The 18,214-nt window shown below is 44.3% G+C and overlaps 1 protein-coding gene and 1 pseudogene across 1 annotated transcript; both read left to right on the top strand.

The window, feature by feature from the left end:
• The first annotated feature begins 8,149 nt into the window (after positions 1-8,149).
• On the top strand, positions 8,150-8,716 carry LOC123820105 (interferon omega-2-like). The gene has a single exon (XM_045840817.1). The coding sequence runs from the start codon at positions 8,150-8,152 to the stop codon at positions 8,714-8,716; it is 567 nt and encodes a 188-aa protein (XP_045696773.1).
• Positions 8,717-17,352: 8,636 nt separating this feature from the next.
• Positions 17,353-17,880, top strand: LOC123820288 (annotated as a pseudogene).
• The last annotated feature ends 334 nt before the right edge of the window (positions 17,881-18,214 follow it).

The following is an 18,214-nucleotide window of genomic DNA, read 5'->3' as shown; positions in this document are numbered from 1 at the left end:
TTCTGAGGATTCCTCCTTTCCTTTCATTTGGGGATTGTTTCTTTGTTTTCCCATTGTTTGTGAGATGCTTCTTGTTGGCCTCAGCTTCTTAAATTGATCTGTTCTGGCTCCCTGGGTTTGTGGTGTGAACTTCTTCAGTAGAATAGCAGTGAGTTTCAGTGGTGTAGTTTCCTTGATCTCCCAAGCTCACTGGTCTTGGGCTGTCATTTAAGTTGGCTTTGTGTTTGCCTTTGGGTTTTGATTGTTGTTCAGTCTTTCTTTGGTGGTTCCTTCCCACCAGCTGGTTAAATGAGGGTCACTCTGTCCACCACCTCCTGTATTTTATTGTGCTGGTGAGGGCAGGTTGTGTTGAAGCTGGTTCTTTTGTGTGTATAAGGTTTAAAGAATTCTCTCTTTCTCTGTTCAGGTATTTGTATTGGGTACTGTCTCTATGGTTTAGTTGTATTTCTAATAAGTCCTGGATTGAGGTTTATGTGGTTACTAGATCCTCCTTCAACTTTTTCTGTTATTATCTGTTAGTGGTTCCTTTCTTGTTGGGTTTCCTCTTCCAGTGGGTATCCTGGTGTTCACCACCTCCACCTATTCTTTTTTGTCATCAGTTGGAGGGGGAAGGCAAAATGGTTTAAGACAGCAACAGAGGACTCTATGATATTTACAGTAGTAGCAAGTAGGGAAGAGATAGGAGATCCTTTGACTATGTATAGTGTTAACCGTGATCTTCCACTCAGCTAGCTGATTTTTAGAAAGGATGGAAAGAAGATAAGACTCTTGTTGGGGAAGGAAGGATTGTGAGTTGGATCTATAAAGCAGGGAGGTTGTGGGAGGTCAGATTCTGAGGTAAGGTGAGAGTAAAGGATAGTAAATAGGTGTAGTGAGTGAGAGAATAGAGTTAACCACTACAGTAATAGAGTTCAGGAAACTTTGAAATGGGCTAAGATCTGGGGGTTGGGGGTGTTGTGAAGTAATTACAATCGCATGGAACAGCAGTTATTTACAATAATATTATTGCAACAATCATATGACAATGTATGAGATCTAGGTAACAAGATTAGGGAGTACAGAACCTTGAGTAGTGTGCTAATGGGATGCAGGTGAGTTAAAGGACAGTAGATTAGCAATACAGTATGGAAAGGGATATCAGGGGAAAGCTGTCAGATAATACAATATATCCAGCCTAGCAAAGCAGACTATACAAAAAGAAGAGGGATACAAAAATACTATTAAAAAAGATGTAGAAATACTGGAAAAATAATAAAAATACAAATATGCAATAACTTGCAGGTTTTCTGAATTAGCCGAGTGAAATTTATCTCACTGTCCCAGCTGTTGTGATGCCCTGTCTTTGGGTTCAACTTTGGTCTTTTCACAGATCCAGGATTTTGTCTCACTTGTAGGTATTTAGCAAAAATTTTAAAAAGTAAAAATAGAAAAGGCAGATGAAGGAAGGAAGAAGAGATAAAATTGGAGGAAAGGAAGGACGAAGGAATAAAACAAGAAATCAGGAGAGGAAAAAGAAATAAAAAGAGAATAAAAACAATAAAAATTAAAAAATTAAAAATTATTAAAAAAATAGAATCAAGTTAAAAAGTCTCTTGGTTTCAAAGTGGCCAAACCGGTTTTTCTGCTCTTGCTGGCTGCTGCAGGCTGAGGAGTGACTGGTATGGCTTTTCTTCCTCGGCCAGCCAGGGGAGCTCCCACTGGCTCCTCAGCCTTGCGCCCTGGGTGTGGGAATCAGGTCTTTCCCCAGGGTTACTGCTGTGGACTGGGGTTCAGGACGCTCTCTCTGCATGCGCACCCGTGCGCCCATGCACCCGTGCGCCCATGCACCCGTGCACCCGGAGCCCACAGCTGGGTGGCAGGGAGGCTGGAGCCACTGATCACTTTAGGAGAATTCCCCAGTGTCTCTGTCTATTCACTCCTTCCTCTTGAGAAATTGCTTCTGTTCAAGCCTGCCACTCCCCACAGTAGCCTGGTTTCTCCTGCCGGCCGCCACCAAACTCTCCAGCCAGACCAGTGACTGTGGGGGTTGGGGCCTGCTGCGCTACCCAGTCTCTCCGGTGTCCACCGCTTCCAAAGGTGCTCACAGCCCCTGTGTGTTTGCTAGAACCTGGATTCCTCCCAGTGCCGCTCAGACCATGTTTGGCTGGGGAGGGAGCAGTTGTCCTGGCTCTCTCCCAAAGACTTTGTGGCAAACCCAACAGCGGGCCCTGGGCCTGGGGCTGCAGCCCCCGGACCACACGCTGGTCCCCTGGACCCTACCTTATTGTAGCACTCTTCTTAGGGTCCTGTTTTTCGGTTCTGCCACAATCCTTGGTCTCTATCTTGACATATGCTGAAGTCTGTTGTTTGCTTGCTTCTCTACTCCTTAGATCAGTCAGGATTTTTTCCCCTGAGCAGAGGGAAGCTGAATCTTCTCCTTCCTACTCCCACACCATCTTAGCCCCCACAGCTTTTGCATTTTAGTGGAGCAACATGCACCAGGCACCAGGCAGGGCTTGCCCTCTCTGGGCACTGGGCAGCTCTATGGAGAGGAACAGTCAGAATGCGTTTCGGGCCTCCAGGCTGCTCAGCTGGCCAGAGCCCAGAATCAATATCCCTTCACAGTTCTGGGGGCCACTTGGAGTCCTAGAGTTTGCCTTTCTGGGTGTGGAGAAGCAAGGGCCTTCAGGAAATCTCTCTCCTATTCAAACGTGCACCCACTATCTCTAAAAAAGAAGTTGGCAGTTTTTCAAATTCATGGCCACCATGAGATCACGTTGCTTAATGTCATAATTAGGGAAAATCCTCATTTGTCACCTGGAGTAGTGACTCCACTTGCTTCCCCTTCCAGCGTCGCTGAGTGGGAAGAGAGAGCACTACTTAAAGGAACTTCAGAGCATACAATTGTTGCCACCTGACAGCCTGAGGTTAACCATTGGGGGTGGAACTGAGAGGTATTAAGGTTAGCCAAACTGGACTCGAAGGAGTTTATTGGGAAGCATGCGGTGTGGGAATTGCTCAGGCAGGTAGCAGGGGTCTCTCAAATCTGTGCCTCAGGTTACTCACTCAATCTTTTCTTTTGTAATTATACTTTATTGTTGTTCACTTGCAGTTGTCTGTATTTTCTCCCCCCACCCCACCCCAAAATTACCTCCCTCCCTTGCTTCCACCCTCCTCCTTGGTTTTGTCCATGTGTCCTTTATAGTAGTTCCTGAAAACCCCTCTCCACTCTGTCCCTTCTCCTCTCCCCTCTGCCTATTGTTAGATTGTTCTTATTTCCAGTGACTCTGGTTATATTCCATTTGCGTTTTTTCTTTTGTTGATTATGTTCCAGTTAAAGGTGAGATCATATGGTATTTGTCCCTCACCACCTGGCTTATTTCACTTAGCATAATGTTCTCCAGTTCCATCCATGCTGTCGCAAGGGCAGGAGCTCCTTCTTTCTCTCTGCTGCGTAGGATTCCATTGTGAGAATGTACCACAGTTTTTTTGATCCACTCATTTGCTGATGGGTACTGTTGAAAACAGTATGGAATTTCCTCAGAAAATTAAAAATGGAACTGCCTTTTGATCCAGTAATTGTGCTGCTGGGATTATACACTAAGAGCCCTGAAACACCAATCCAAAAGAACCTATGCACCCCAATGTTCATAGCAGCACAATTTACAATAGCCAAGTACTGGAAGCAACCTACGTGTGCATCATTGAATCTTTTGATTGCTCCTCTCCATTGAGGGCTGAAAGGGCTCTAGTTAACATGTGAAAGGATTTTTGTCCCTTGCGTTTACTTCTTCCTTCACCACCTGTAGGGGTGTGTGGGAGATGGACACCAAGGTCACTTTTGTTTTTTTCACCTGGCTCTGTCTTCTGATTGTCTAACATCTTTCAAATGCCATGACACTTTCCAGTATTTGGTTGCTTTTTTTTCACTTTTACTTTATGAGTTTTGTTGTTTCTTCTTTATATTTTCAGGGTGTAAAAGCTAATACTGTATTTTGCCATGTATTTTGCCACACACGACTTTGGCCCAAATGATCAGGAAAAAAATCTTTCCTTTTAACTTTTTAGTTCTGCTTTTTCTTTCTTTACCTGCAGAATCAAATCCGATTGTTGTATTCCAGGGTATTATTTTTCCTACAGATATGTTAATTGCTTTCTAGAATTACACTTCTAACACATAGGCATATATAAAACACTTAAAGACATTCATATAGGTATGGAAGTAGTACTAACCATATATAATGCATATCTTTATTTTCCCCTCGAATATTTGGTCAAAAAAGTGTGCCTTATGCATGGCAAAATATGGTATTTTGGTTCCATGCTGTCAACCTGCCATCCTGCCCTGAAAATCTCTATGGCCATAACCTGTTTTATATCTAGAAGTTCTTAACTATGTGAAAGTGTTCCAGGATCCAGCCGCAGGTTTGTGGGGGCTGGGTGAGGGGGGAAGGAGTGCTGAGCCCCCCACAGCCCCGCACAGGTCCCACAGTGGAGCTGGCCTTTACAGCCCAGTTGTGAGCAGGGATGCAGGTGCCCAGGGACTGCCTGTGAGGGATCACTACGCAGCACCAGCTGGAGGAGGCAGACGTCCTCCACAGATTAGTGGGGAATGTGACCGTGGTCCAGCCTCTGCCTGTGATTTCTGGGCCGCAGCTGTCAACACTCCCTCATGCCCAGTCTCCCAGGGAAACTCAGTAAAGTCGGGGAGCCTGGTGCACATGGGACTTGGGAAAGAATCCAGAAGCTCATCCCAGCCTGTTAGGCAGTTTCACATCTGATTCCACTGGGAGGCGGCTGCCTCCCTTCAAGACTCAGCTTTGCTCAAAAACAGCAGCAACAACAACCACAATCCCCCCTGCCCACCCCCAGAAGCCCACAGGGCACCTCTAGAAACAGGAAGGAGTTGAAAGTCAGCAGCAGCAGGAGAGCTTGGAAGAAGGGAGACATTGAAAGTGTGGGCTGCCACAGGCAGGTGCTCAGGAGAGGGAACAATGGGAAAGGCCAGCCCTGAGTCAATGTGTCTCCAGGTCACTCCCATTCAGAGGGTGAGAGGATCGAAAGGACATTAGTGTATGGACTTCTCCCTCAGAGACCAGGCCAAAGCAGTGTGACACACCAACACAGGTGACACTGAGAGCACAGCAGCCTCCTGAGTATTGGGAGGGATGAGGGTGACTCCAGTGCCAGCTGTAAACTTGGTTCACTTGGCAGAAAAATCTCCTCCCTTAAAACTACTTAAGTGTTGTTCTGTGTACTTTCCCTTGGGATTTAAAGTCAGTCAGTTGAATGGACTCACACCACACCCCTGTTGTATACAATGGGCAGCAATCCTTTGGCATCCGAAGTGGAACTTGGAATCCTTTAGCATCTCATCCTAGCTGCTCTGTGACTTTATGCCATGCCTTCCCCTGGTTCATAAGGCCCATGTCCATTTCTCTGCTTGACTTCTTGTAACAGGTCCTTCCAGACAAGTCTTTATCTCAAGGTCCTTAAGTTTTGACCTGGGACCTTTGGTACCTTCAGCATAGCTCACCCCTCCCCATTTGTACTGCTCACCAAACAGTGGCATAAACCTCTGTAATCCAAATAGGGCTGTTGAGAGGGCCGAGTTAAGAATTTCAGACGCCTTAGAACAAGCGGCTGCTTTATACTTAGCATGCAATAAATGTTGGTGCCATCATTTAAAATATCATCATGGTTTTTGCTGCCTAAATTAAGAGCAGAATCTTTCAGGATCATCCATTTCCCTTACTCTTAATTGTAGTTTCTCCAAGGCAACCTTTTCTTTGCCTGACTGGACTGGTGAACTAGGGAGAGAGCTCAGGCACGAGGCAGTACCCACAACGCTGCCAGAGAGCCTCCTGGCCCAGCAATGTGGGTGGGGGTTGCCAGTCTCTTCACAGTGGGTTGTTGTCACTCTTCCCTCCTCACCTCAGACCGATCACAGGTGGATTAAATGAGAGGAAAATGAAGAGGCTGCTCTTGCAAAGCTGAAGGCCAGTCATTGACACAGGGGTTCCACTTCCTTGAGCCTCTCTCTGGCAGAAACAGCCCACTTCTGATTTTGTGTAATTCATTCTGGCTTTCATCCTCCACCCCACCCCCCTACCGCTCCGCCCCCATGGCGCAGGGTGCCAGATTGGCTACCCTGAATTTTGCCAACGTACCTGGAGTCATTTTGTCAGCAGGAAAGTCACTTCCCTTCTTTCACTTTTATGACATTCAGAATTTTATTATCGCCCACAAACGACTGTGAATTTTGCTTCCTGGGAAAGTTGAAATGGGAAATAAAACATCTGAAGTCTTCAAAAATAGAGAGAAACATGGTGAAGCCCCACTGCCTTTCTTTTTCTTCCCTTTGTTTGTATCAACCTCAGGATGAAGTGCAAAGTAATGTCAGAGGAGCAAGACACACTCTGCCCAGTAAACCAACAGGTAATAACTATGTTCTCAATGAACTTTACAGTGAGGTGTCATGAGCAGGTAATGGAACAGGAAACATCCAAAGAAGGATGTTTCTCCCTGACACAGCAGCCTGAGCCCACTGCCCTGCATTCTGAGCATGAGACAGAGCTGGCGAACAAAGAAGCCCGACAGAAAAACGCAGACTGAACGGACAACTGAAGTTCAGCAGTGTCTGCACTATGAGTTTTGATGGAGGGACGTCCTCATTGGATCTCCTGTGCCCAGCTCAGAGGTTTTAAGCATAACAACTGTTCAATCATTAAGTAAAAAGTGAAGGAGAAAAGTTGTACCTACAACATAAAAAGTATTGATCTACTGACAGTTAAATGATTGCAACTCGCTCACTAACTCATCCACCTACTTAGACAAACTAAACTTGTCTATCAGCTTGAGGGCTATGGACACCACCGACACCCGGGTCATGGCTCAGGGGAACAGGAGGTCACCACTGAGAACCAGGGTCCTTCACACAGACACTCCAGGGGGAAGGGCAAGACTTTAGAATTCCCCTCCACAGCAGGGGAATTCTAAAGACCCCAAGATGTGGTCAGCCTGCCCTCAGGGAGGGAGTCCAGGAGATTTGGGTTGAGAACACTGTGTCATTCCAGAGGAAAAAGATGTCTAGAGCCAATATCTCCCTCCAGAATGAGGTGGTGCTTCGGAAAACTCGGTCACCAGGATGTGGGGGGACTCCCCACCAACACGCACCAGAAAAGGGCCAGGATTCCTGCTGGCGGGTATGGGCACAGCCCGGGGAACACTGACAACCAGTTTCAAGATGTTGGAAAGAAATGGCACGTCTATAGAATTCCTGCATGAATGTGTCTGAAAGGTAGGGAAACACCCCAGGAACTCATTCCCTGAAAACCTCGGCCTTTGCTGTGAATGAAACTGTAAAAAAAACTCCATCCTTGGTTCTAAAGAGCTCATTTGCCAGACATGGCCTGGTGAGTACCTCACAAAAACACAGACACGCAGGGCAGAGGGAGCCTGGCTGCCTATGTGAAGTAAGGAGGGCAAAAGTGTTTCCCAGATTCCAGGCCAAATTTTGTCTGTAATACAGAGAAGAGCAATATTCGTGTATTTAAAAATGTCTGAATGTGCATGTGCATTTACACACCTAGATACACTTCTGAGTTTAGGACAGTGAGGTTTCTCATTAGACTGATAAGTCTCCATTTGACTTGACACATCTCAAGTTTTCCTTTTTTTAAATTTTATGGAAGATTTTATTTACTTTTTATTTTTTAGGGACAGTGGAAGGGTGGGAGAAAGAGAGAGAAAAATCAAAGCAAGAGGAACACATCAGTTGGTTGCCTCTCTTGTGTGTCTGGGCAGAACTAAACCCTCAGCTTAGGAGTGTGTCCTGACCAGAATGGAACTGGCAACCGCTCATTCTGTGGAACGACACCCGACCAACTGAGCCACACTGGTCAGGGCAACACACCTCAAGTTAGGAGGGAAAATTAAAACCACAAAATTAACCTTGTAGATTGATGACATCTTCTTAGCCCATGTGGAGAACTCATGAATGAAAACAAAAAAAAGGAAGTAAAAGTGTAAAGAAATGTTTAGAAAATGAAAATTATGGTGTCTCCCTATTTAATGGCCGTGCTTAGAGAGAAGGTCATAGGCTAATTAGGGGTCCAAGGTTGTTCATCAGACGTCCAGTTCAGCAAGGCCAGCAGCCCCTCCTGATCCCATGGCCCTCCCGCTGTCTCTGCTCACTGTTCTGGTGGTGTTCAGCTGTGGCCCCAGTGGAGCTCTGGGCTGTGTCCTACCTCAGAACCACATCCTGCTCAGCAAGGAGAACTTGGTGCTTTTGAGGCAAATGCAGAGAATCTCCACTTTGCCCTGTCTGAAGGACAAAAAAGACTTCAGATTCCCCCGCAAAATGGTAAATGGCAGCCAGGTCCAGGAGGCCCAGGCCATCTCTGTCCTCCACGGGATGCTCCAGGACATCTCCGACCTCTTGCTCACAGAGCACGCCTCTGCTGCCTGGAACACCACCCTCCTGAACCAGCTGCGCATGGGACTCTATCAGCAACTGGAAGACCTGGAGCCCTGTTTGCTGCAGGAGATGGGAGAGGGAGGAACTGCCTTGCCATCCCAGGGACCTACACTGGATGTGAGGTACTTCGAGTACCTTTTTCGCTACTTGGAAAAGAAGCAGTACAGTGACTGTGCCTGGGAGGTTGTCCGAGTGGAAATCATGAGATCCTTGTCTTCCATAAGAACCTTGCAAGAAAGGTTAAGTAACATGGACTGAGACCTGTGGTCACCTTCATCCAGGTGTCACGGATGAATGTGCCTGATCTCCCCTGCACATAGGACTCAGGTCACGGGGAAAGGCTCTTCTTTCTGCTTCAGTCACAGAATGTATTGATGTTAACTGAGCACATTTTGTCAGAGTGTTAGGCAAGATCATGTTACAAAATTCAGCTCCTGGGACATGAGTTTTGGAGTGGTGATCATCTGATGTTATTTATTTATGTGTATTTTGTGTACCTATTATTTATGTATTCTTTTGTCTTACCATTATTTTGTATTTATGTAACCAATATTTGCCTTTCCCTTGTACTAGACTTTAAAAAACATGCTTACTTCTTTATGTTATTGAATTTTCATTTCCTTTTGTAATTAAATTCTTGTAAAAGAAAACATCTTGTCTTCTTTTTAGTCTGAAAATATAAGTACATACTTTTCTCTGTAAATTTGTTTCAGAATGGTACCTGCCTAATTAAGTCGTATAGAACAGTTCCTGAGCTAGTCATGAAATGCCTATCAAAAGGTGGAAATCCATGAACTTGAGAAGATTCCTGGAAAATATGGAATGTGGTCTGTAAAACTCATGTCTTAGTTTTATCCGAATTATATTTAGACAGCAAGGAGTGGTGGGTAGAAATATCTGAGAGGAGTCATGTAGAGTGAAGTGGGAAAGCTACACGTGTTTATTGTCTGATCCTGGCACCCGGTACTCTTGCTCCCACCCTCTCCCCGGTCCTACTTCGCTGATTGCATTCACTCCCGTATACTGTCCCTGTGCCCCTCACCTCAGTGCCCACCCACACACCTGCTGTGGTTCTTGGTGGTTTGAGCTTCAAGGTTTCTACTCAGAGTACAAAGCCAGGGGGGGGGGTGGAGTAAACAGTGAGTGGAAGCTCTGTCTTTCAAGACTGTTGTAGTCAGGTCTGTTTCTCTGAGTGTCCTCATGTATATTTGGGGGCCCTGAGTGAAGGCCATTGTTACTGTGAAGAAATAGGCGCTGATTTCAAAGGAATCAGCTGATTTAGGTTTACTGTGTGTTTGTGTGTGTGCATGTGTGTGTGTGTGGTGTGAGAATTTCTCAGACAGCAGGGAGAGATGTCAATGTGGGAGGATTTCTTGAACCTTGGCCTCAGATGGCCTAGCCAGTGCTTTGTAGTTTGCCTTTCGATAAGTTGAAATGTTTCAATAAATTTTTGCCCTTTATCTTTCTCTATTCTACTACTTCTTCATGGACCAGATTAGCAGAAGGAGGAAAGCTTGGCTATTCTGGACTTGTCTGTGTCTTCCTTTGATTGCCTAGTTCCTTTCACGTATTGTGATCCCTTGTACATGGGGTGCTGTAGATGATACACTATATGTATGGGGAATTCTGGTACACGGGGCTCTTGCTTTCCAAACTAAATGGATGTGAAGTCTGCTACACTTAAGTTACAAATGTGTTGCTAGGCCAAGTTGAAGGTCTGCTGCTATGAACTGTGACCCCGGGGGCTGCTACACTTAGGCTTCTCTGCCTTCAGCTACATTTTAAAGGGGGATTTCAGAAGGGCTGGTTGTTGACCCAGCCACGCTGACACATATAATTAATCATCACAAAGACTGTCTTGGAGAAAGGACGTTCAGTTTCTCAGCAGCCTCTTTGCTTCTTGTGAACAGTGCACTTGGGAGAATGGTAAGAGCACAGACTGTGGTGTCAGAAGGCCTAGTTTCTAAAATGTTGCTCTGACCTGGTGAAAGTTAATGTCCCCGTGGCTCTGTTTTCTTTTTCTCTACATGGGGATAATGAAAGAAATGACATCTCCTCATTTTGTAGGTTTGCGTGTAGTGAAGTGAGTAGAACAAGACTGGCACATCAAAGTGTGTGACAAACCCCTGTTTTTAAGACGCTTGTACTCAAAGGAGTGTTCAGGGGATGGGTTGTGATTATTAATTAACCTGTTTAGCATTGTACCTAGACCATGGTAGGGATCAGTACTGTCATTTTTATTATTGCTGTAATTCCCAGCTCTACCATCTTGAGTATTAATGTTATTGAGGTAATTCACATTTCTGAATTGTTTTCCATTGATCCTAGGAAGTGCACATTGAAAAAAACCACCATCCCTCCGTTTGCCAGATGGAATTAGGAATTCAGTGGTCTTATGTAAAGTGAGTCTCCCTGTGAGTTCGTGGGTGTGATCCCACCTGAGTGTTCAGAAACTGAGTGATGACACCTGGGGTAAAGAAAATAGGAGAATGATCATGTGGCTGGCTGTGCAAAGGTGAAGGTTGGCCATCGACCCCGAACTGTTCTCACTTAAGGCTCTGCCAGAGCAGTCCGTGTGCGTTCTCTCTCTATTCTAGGGCCCCTCCTCCTCTGCTTTGCTGGAAGTCTGGTTGCAGGCAATTGAAGTTAATTGTATTTTGTCATTTTGTTACTCAATGGTCAGCCCTTTTTGCTCTCTTCAGGCCTGAAGACTGGTTCGATCCAGGCTACTCATGTCAGGGAGCAGGAGCCCCTGTACCCAGTCCACCAATTTAAGTGTCAATCTCGCCCCCAGAACACACTTCCAGACACACTCAGAATGTTCTTTACAAGTATCTGGGCGCCTCACAGTCCAGTCAAACTGACACATAAAATTAACCATCACAAGGATCTGAAATAAAATACTGTGTAGCCCAGTGGATTGGTTAAGCTTTATATCTCTGTCACCCCAGGTGGTCAGAATTGGGTTATCATTTCACCCTGACTTAAAACCATGTGTGAACATTCCATGGAACATCAGGTGAGAGTTTAAAGAATTTAAAGTAAGTTTTGTTTTGGTCACAAATGCTTCCCTTCTTCAAGAAGGGAATAGTACAGGGTTTCTATATAACTTTTTGGCAATTAAGAACACCCTCAATGTCTACATTATGTGAAATGGTGTTAGTCTGTGGGGATTCCATGACCCCCTCCACCAAGCTGGATGTATGTTCTCAGGACAGATCAAATGCCCACAAATCACTCCTATTGGAGCCCTGTTGTAAGGTAAACGGAGGTGGTCTGGCTTCCTTACCTAGATGCCTGGGTAACTAAGATAAGGCATGCTCTCATGGCCTTGAGACTGGGTCCCATAAAGTCTTCCCATAGTCCTGAGTAGGCTTGCATGCATAGAATGAAGCTCCGTTGTATAATATTGGCACCCTACTGGCTTGTGTACATGTCATCTATAAGGGAGCTGGAACTTCCTGCTGAAAGTCACAGGTGACAGGCGGGGACACCCTGTGAGACTCGAGGTTTGCAGTGTTGGTGGATCGCCCACCCTTGAATAAAAGTATTTCAGACATCCCAAGGCCCTGAAACTTTTCTTCCATCTGCCCGAATCCCATGAACTTGTCCATCCTTGAATGGTCATAACACACCTGCATTCTTACAGAATCTTTGCCTTCTTTGCCCTGTGCCTCACTCTTTCCCCTAAATGGTTTATTTTTTTAGAACACAGGTTGTACATTTGTACTACAAGAACTGTTCAGACTCTAGCCTCCCTCTTCCCCAAGCAAGTTTATAGTTGGAGTGGCATCTACATATTAAGTCCGGAAACATGGGCAGTGTGGACTTCGTCCAAGTGTAGCATCACCCACATGCCCAGCCCTGAGCTAGACCTGCAGGAGAGAGAAGCCTACAGCTCTTTCCACCCTGCTTGGCCTCAGGTTCTTCTTCCTGTGAAAAGGAGTGAAAAAGAATGGCTCCTAGTCTATTTTTGTGCTCAAATCTGACTCTGTTCCTTATCTTCTGTCACCTTAGGGTGAGTGTCCTGGACTAGCACACCACCTTTGAGAAGTTATTTAGAAAACAAGGTCTTTAAGGGTATGTGTGAAACCATCTGAAAACTGCTGTGTGGAGGTTAGTGGCTATTCCTCAACACCCTTAACTGTGTTCAATGGCACTGCACTTCCAGCTTGTATATAGCACTTAATACAAAACAAATAAATAGAAGGTACATTCCCATTTTCTTGTTAAAATTTTAATCCCAAGAGCCTATATTTCCCTTCACTTTTTAATTGATGCAATGGCTGAAATGGAATCAATAACTACCAGATACAATTTCTCCAAGAAAGCATGAATAAAACTGAATAGCTATGCTCTGTCTTAGCATTATGCATGTCCTTTGTAGCCCTGGAAAGGGTCCTACTTGATTACTAACACTGTAAGCCATATTTTCTCTGCCAGAGGCTCCATGAAAGAAACTAGTATCTTTGTTGTATTTACCAATATATTCACAAAAACAAGTAAATTACTCAGAGCAGAGATACTTCATAATATTTTAGGAATCAGTAAAATGAAGAAAACCATTAATGTTCTTTTTGAATTTGAATGAAGATCAAAAGTTTAAGGGTGCACTGTGTATCCTTCAGAGGGGGAGTAAGAGCTCACACTTAATATACAGCATTTACATCCCTGAAGCCAATGAAAACAAAATACAAAGCTGACTATAAAATGATATAAAGAATGAATTTTGTAAATGCAACAATCATAGATGATAAATTCTTATTACTACAAATTAAAAATGTACTTTCCCTTGATACAAAGGAGATTCCTCTTTTCACTGAGAACCAATCTGCCAAAAGTAGCTCAATGCAATTGACAACTGGAGTAGGAAAAAAATGTCTTTGAACTGAGTGAATATTTACAACCTTGAGGCTTATAAGCAGATAAGACATAAGTAGACAAGACTGAAACCTGAAGATTGAGTCTAAGTCTCCTTTCCAAATCCCCAGGTTTCCTGTGAACTTGATACAGAGAAAGAACTTAATAATTTTCATTTCCTAACTTCCAGGCTCATAATGTGCCAAGCCCGGCAGCTGTTGACTCTCTTTCAGAGAGAGACTGGTTCTTTGAAAATGCATCTTCACAGCCTGGCTGGAGTCCTCACTGCCCAGGAAAGGGGTCTTTTCCTCTCCCATCTCCTGCACCCAACTGGTCTCCAGATCTTCCAACAGCTGATAAAATCCAGTGAGCAACTTCAGCTGTTAGTCTTGAAGACACTGAAGATTTTCTGGATCATCATATGGAGGAGGAGGTGGCGTGAGGTTTCTGGCACTGGTTGCCTGCCATCCAGCTGCCTCTTGGGGGACCTGCAAATATTCTTGGCCTTAAGGCAGGAAAACTAAGTGGATTCTCCCCTCTTGTTGCAGAACTGTAAGGGCCATGGTCTCCTGGACCATGGCTGTGGACCAGGCCATGTTCAGGGTACAGACAGAGGTGGAGACCATCAGTCTCGTTATCATCAGTGAAGAGGTCGGCAGGCCCCTAGTGAGACTGGTGATGCAGCTGTCTGGCTCTGGGAGCCTTTACCTAGCATCTCTGAGCACCTTCTTGCACGCGAGATTCTTAAATCAGCCACAATGATCATTTCTGTACTCACCCCAACTGTGTTTCCACGTCTTTCCCCCCAGCTTCTCATCTATTTATGGCCCTCATACAATGTCATAACTTCACTGCTTCTTTTGTATCATTACAATGGGAAACAACAGAAGCCTCGACCCAATAGGATGTATTCACCTAAATGAGATGCAGTGTTGGAATAAAAACCTGAGTCTCAATCTTTCTCTTTCTTTTCAATTTTATTAAGAATAGTTAGAGGTTTGATTCAGGACTCTGTTTTAACACTTCTTCAGTTGCACTGAGATGAAAGTTGCCTCCACTCTCCGCATTTTCCTTTTTAGGCACTAATACACTGAACTGGAATTTTTCTACATTTCTTTACAGGACCCATAGCTCATGTTTTCTAACAGTCTGCAGGTAATAGCTGCATAAAACTGAACACCAAGGGCTAATTCATACATTTCTCTTGATTCTGTCACCCAAAATATGTTGAATGCATGTATGTACAGCCAATTTGCTTAGAAATATGGATTCATGAAAAATAAGACAGGGATGTTTACCACTCTTCCGGGAGCAGGGAAGACACACACAAAGGCATTTTTAGGACTAAAGAAGCACCAACAGTCTTGGTACAGCTAAGGGCAAACAGTTAGAACTGGTGAAGGGGAGGAACTGGAAGGCTGGTAGAAAGCTTCACCTGACAAAAATCTGTCTGTGGCTTCTGAATTTAAATAACTTTAGATTTTCAATTCCTCTTTCAGAAAATAAGTCAACTTTAGTAGTGGTCACACAGTAAACTGTAAAGATTAATAAAAGTTGCAAATTACAGACTGAGAACCTGGACATACTGAATGATAGCTGCCTTTAGTATTAATGTAACAAACAATAATCTGCACAACCCAAGCCCAGTCAGGCCAAGAGAAGCTTTTTTAAAAAAAGGATTTTATTTATTTATTTTTAGAGAGGGGAAGGAAGGGAGAAAGAAAGGGAGAGAAACATCATTGTGTGGTTGCCTCTCAAGCGCCCCCTATTGGGACTCAGCAACCCAGGCATGTGCCCTGATCCCAATCAGGGGATTTGAACTGGTGACCCTTTGGTTCACAGGATGGCACTCAGTCCACTGAGTCACACCAGCCAGGGACCAAGAGAAGCTTTGACTGTAGCTTCTTTAACACTCTCGGTGGGTCCCTGTTGAAGTCCTCCAGCAAATGGAAACTTGAGGAGAGGTGATTGTCTGGATGACTGTGAGGGGACAGAGCCCCAGTTTCCACCTGTAGTCCAAGCCCTGAACCATTAATGAGAGAACTTGTACAGCTCACTTTGCAGACAGTCAGCACAGAGGAAAGTTGTTTAACAAACAGTGCCTGTTCTGTGAGGGATACATGAGCTGAACAATCTCTTCTTTCATCCTGAAGTTCAGACTACCTCTGGTGATATCATTTTAAGGCACAGAATAAATTGAAAAGTTGGAAAGACCATGACAAAAGTAAAAAGAAAAAAAAGAAGGGGGAAGATCATGACGGGAAATGAGACAGTCATAGATTTTCAGACACTGGAGATCACAACACTCACTCAAAAGCTCTTTTCTGGGTTAGTGGTAAGGCAGAATTCTCTCAAGCATGGAATTCAAGAAGGCATTGAATTTCCATAATCAAGATGAATAATACTTTCATGCAATAGTAAAAAATGAAAATTAATGCCAAAACATCCATGATGAACAAAGTATCAAAATGACCTTCCACTTGCAAGTCTCTGAGAGGCTTACAAAAGGAGGGCACCATGCAAAAAATAATTTTGGCTAATTCCATCAGTCTATAAAATTTTTTTAAATTTTCTTTTAATTGTTGTTCAAGTACAATTTTCTGTCTTTTACTTCCATCCCAGCCCACCCACCTAGCCCTCCCCTACTCCCTCCCATTTCCACCTGCCCCTAGTTTTTGTCCATGTGTCCTTTATACTTGTTCCCGTAAACCCTTCCCCTTTTCCCTTGAAATTCCCTTCCCTCTCCCTCTGGACACTGTCAGTCTGTTCTCTATTTCAGTGTCTTTGGTTATATTTTGCTTGTTTCTTTGTTTCTTGTTTAAGAAACAAGTCTACAAAATTCTAACCCAAGAAATTTAAAAGCTCTGACCTGCTAAATGTCCTCAACTGCTTGCATACAACACTAATTTTTATTTTTTATAATATAGTCAGGGTGGGGTTCTGTGAAGACATTTCAGTAATGTGAAGTTACAGAAAAATTATTCAAAATTGTCAAGAAGTCATGACAAAGTCTACGACATGGCAATGCTCTCCATTGAACACCTGTAATCTTGAAATTACTAATGTGTTTGCCTCCTTTAAACCAAGAGAGTAATATTGCCTTTAATTCCTGTTTTGGTATAAATAAAATACAGTTTATAAAAGTTGAAATTAATCTATGCTGTTTTAACAGTCTGAATGTTAAAAATTAAAAATTGTAAATGTTTACATTGATATTTAATCTTAAATATTTAAATATTTTAAAGTGTTTAATAAAATGTTTTCATGTTAAAATATTTTTAAATTTTACATTTGATATTTATATTTAGTAGTAAAAGATTTCAATATTTTGAAAAGTGGGAGAAAATGCTGTTTTAATGTTCCCACTTCCCAGTTTTTCCATACTTGACTGGTCTGTAGCGCTGCAACCGTGAAAAACCACCATAAAGTCACAAAGCCTGCACACACACCTTTGCTGAGGTCCCTCCCCGCGGAGGCCGCGCCCCACTCGCTCCACAGCGTCCCCAACCCGGTGCGGTCGCGCCCCAGTATTTCTGCATTCCAGTCTCTGAGCCGGTCTGCACTGGGGTGGAACTGATCCGGAATCTGTAAACACGACCACTGTTCTACTCTCACCCTCGAGTCTGTCACCAGAGGGATTTGTAAAAATGGCCTCGGCAGTTTCAGTGCGAGAGTAAAGCGCAAAACTCGGGGGAAAGTGCAGAAAAGGCGAGGTTCTGTGGCAGGTACCTAAGAGAAATGTCTCTGGTGAGGCCCAGACAGAGCTCGGCCTTCAGCTATCCGCCCCCCCGGAAGAGTTTTTGGTGACTATTAAAGCGGCACAGAGTTGCTCGGTAGGGGCACATGGCTTCTGCGCCGCGACCCAACAGACTGAAAACAGAGGCTGGGTTTTCCAAACCTGAGTCGCAAAAAGCCACCTGCACGCCCTCGTGTGGCCAGTTGGAGAACCGCGCTTTCAGGGAACCAAGAGGGAAACTTGGCGCTGTTGCCCCTGTTGCCCTTTGGCGGCCTTTCCCAGAACCCTGGAATTCTCAATGGCCTAGATCTATCTGTGCCTGGCGGCGGGACTGATGCTCTGCTCTATCCCTGCTTGCCCTCTTGGCGGGGACCTACTTTCGATCCACAGCCCAGACAAGCACGAAATCTACGCTCTTTTGAGACAGTTGAACACTATCCCGCCTCAGTCATGACTGAATGACAGAAACGACTTGACTTCAAATTTCCTTGGAAAAGAGGGACTATCGCCCAAATGCACAGGACTCAACGCAGCTGTTTCCACCATCTGATGCTCCAGAACATCTTCGAACTCTTCACGACAGAACACAGCCGTGCGGCGTGGAACCGCACCGTCCTCTTACCATCTGCTCTCTAGCGTTCATCACAGCCTAGAATGCCTGGGTCAGACAGAAAAAGAAAGTCTGGTGAAAATCTGATCCTATTTAGGATCTCCTGTCTGGAAATACTTCCAAAGGATCCGTAACTACCTGAAAGAAAAGAAATTCAGTTCCTGTGCCTGGGAGGTTGTCAGAGTCCAAACTGCAGGGCGCCTTCTCCTCCTGTAGCAATCCTCTAAGAAATGTCAATAAATTAGAAAGTAGTTTATACTTGTGACTCTCTCTATTGAATTGCATTGTCTGCTAAGCTCCCAAACAATCTCTGCTCACATTTCTGCACCAGCTGAGAAGTACCCGAATCCAAAATCATGGGGTTATTATAAAAATATATTGTACATCATGAATTTATAAAATTTTATTTAGGGAGAAGAACATGATCTACTTCCATAAATAATAATGACATAAATTTTTAACCTATTTAAATTTGGAGTGGGGGTAGGAGATAGGGAAAGCAGAGCAAATTTGCCCTTTTCAAAATGTAATGTTCAATTTTTTTATGGAA

Source organism: Phyllostomus hastatus, unplaced genomic scaffold, assembly GCF_019186645.2.
Source record: "Phyllostomus hastatus isolate PE091 unplaced genomic scaffold, TTU_PhHast_1.1 phas_contig_34, whole genome shotgun sequence".
Lineage (NCBI taxonomy): Eukaryota > Metazoa > Chordata > Mammalia > Chiroptera > Phyllostomidae > Phyllostomus > Phyllostomus hastatus.
The sequence above is the reverse complement of the archived record's forward strand: the minus strand, read 5'-3'. Positions and strand labels throughout refer to the sequence as shown.

What these genes read in the sequence shown, in the direction of transcription:
- LOC123820105 (XM_045840817.1), top strand. Translation starts at nt 8,150, where the DNA reads ATGGCCCTCCCGCTGTCTCTGCTCACTGTTCTGGTGGTGTTCAGCTGT.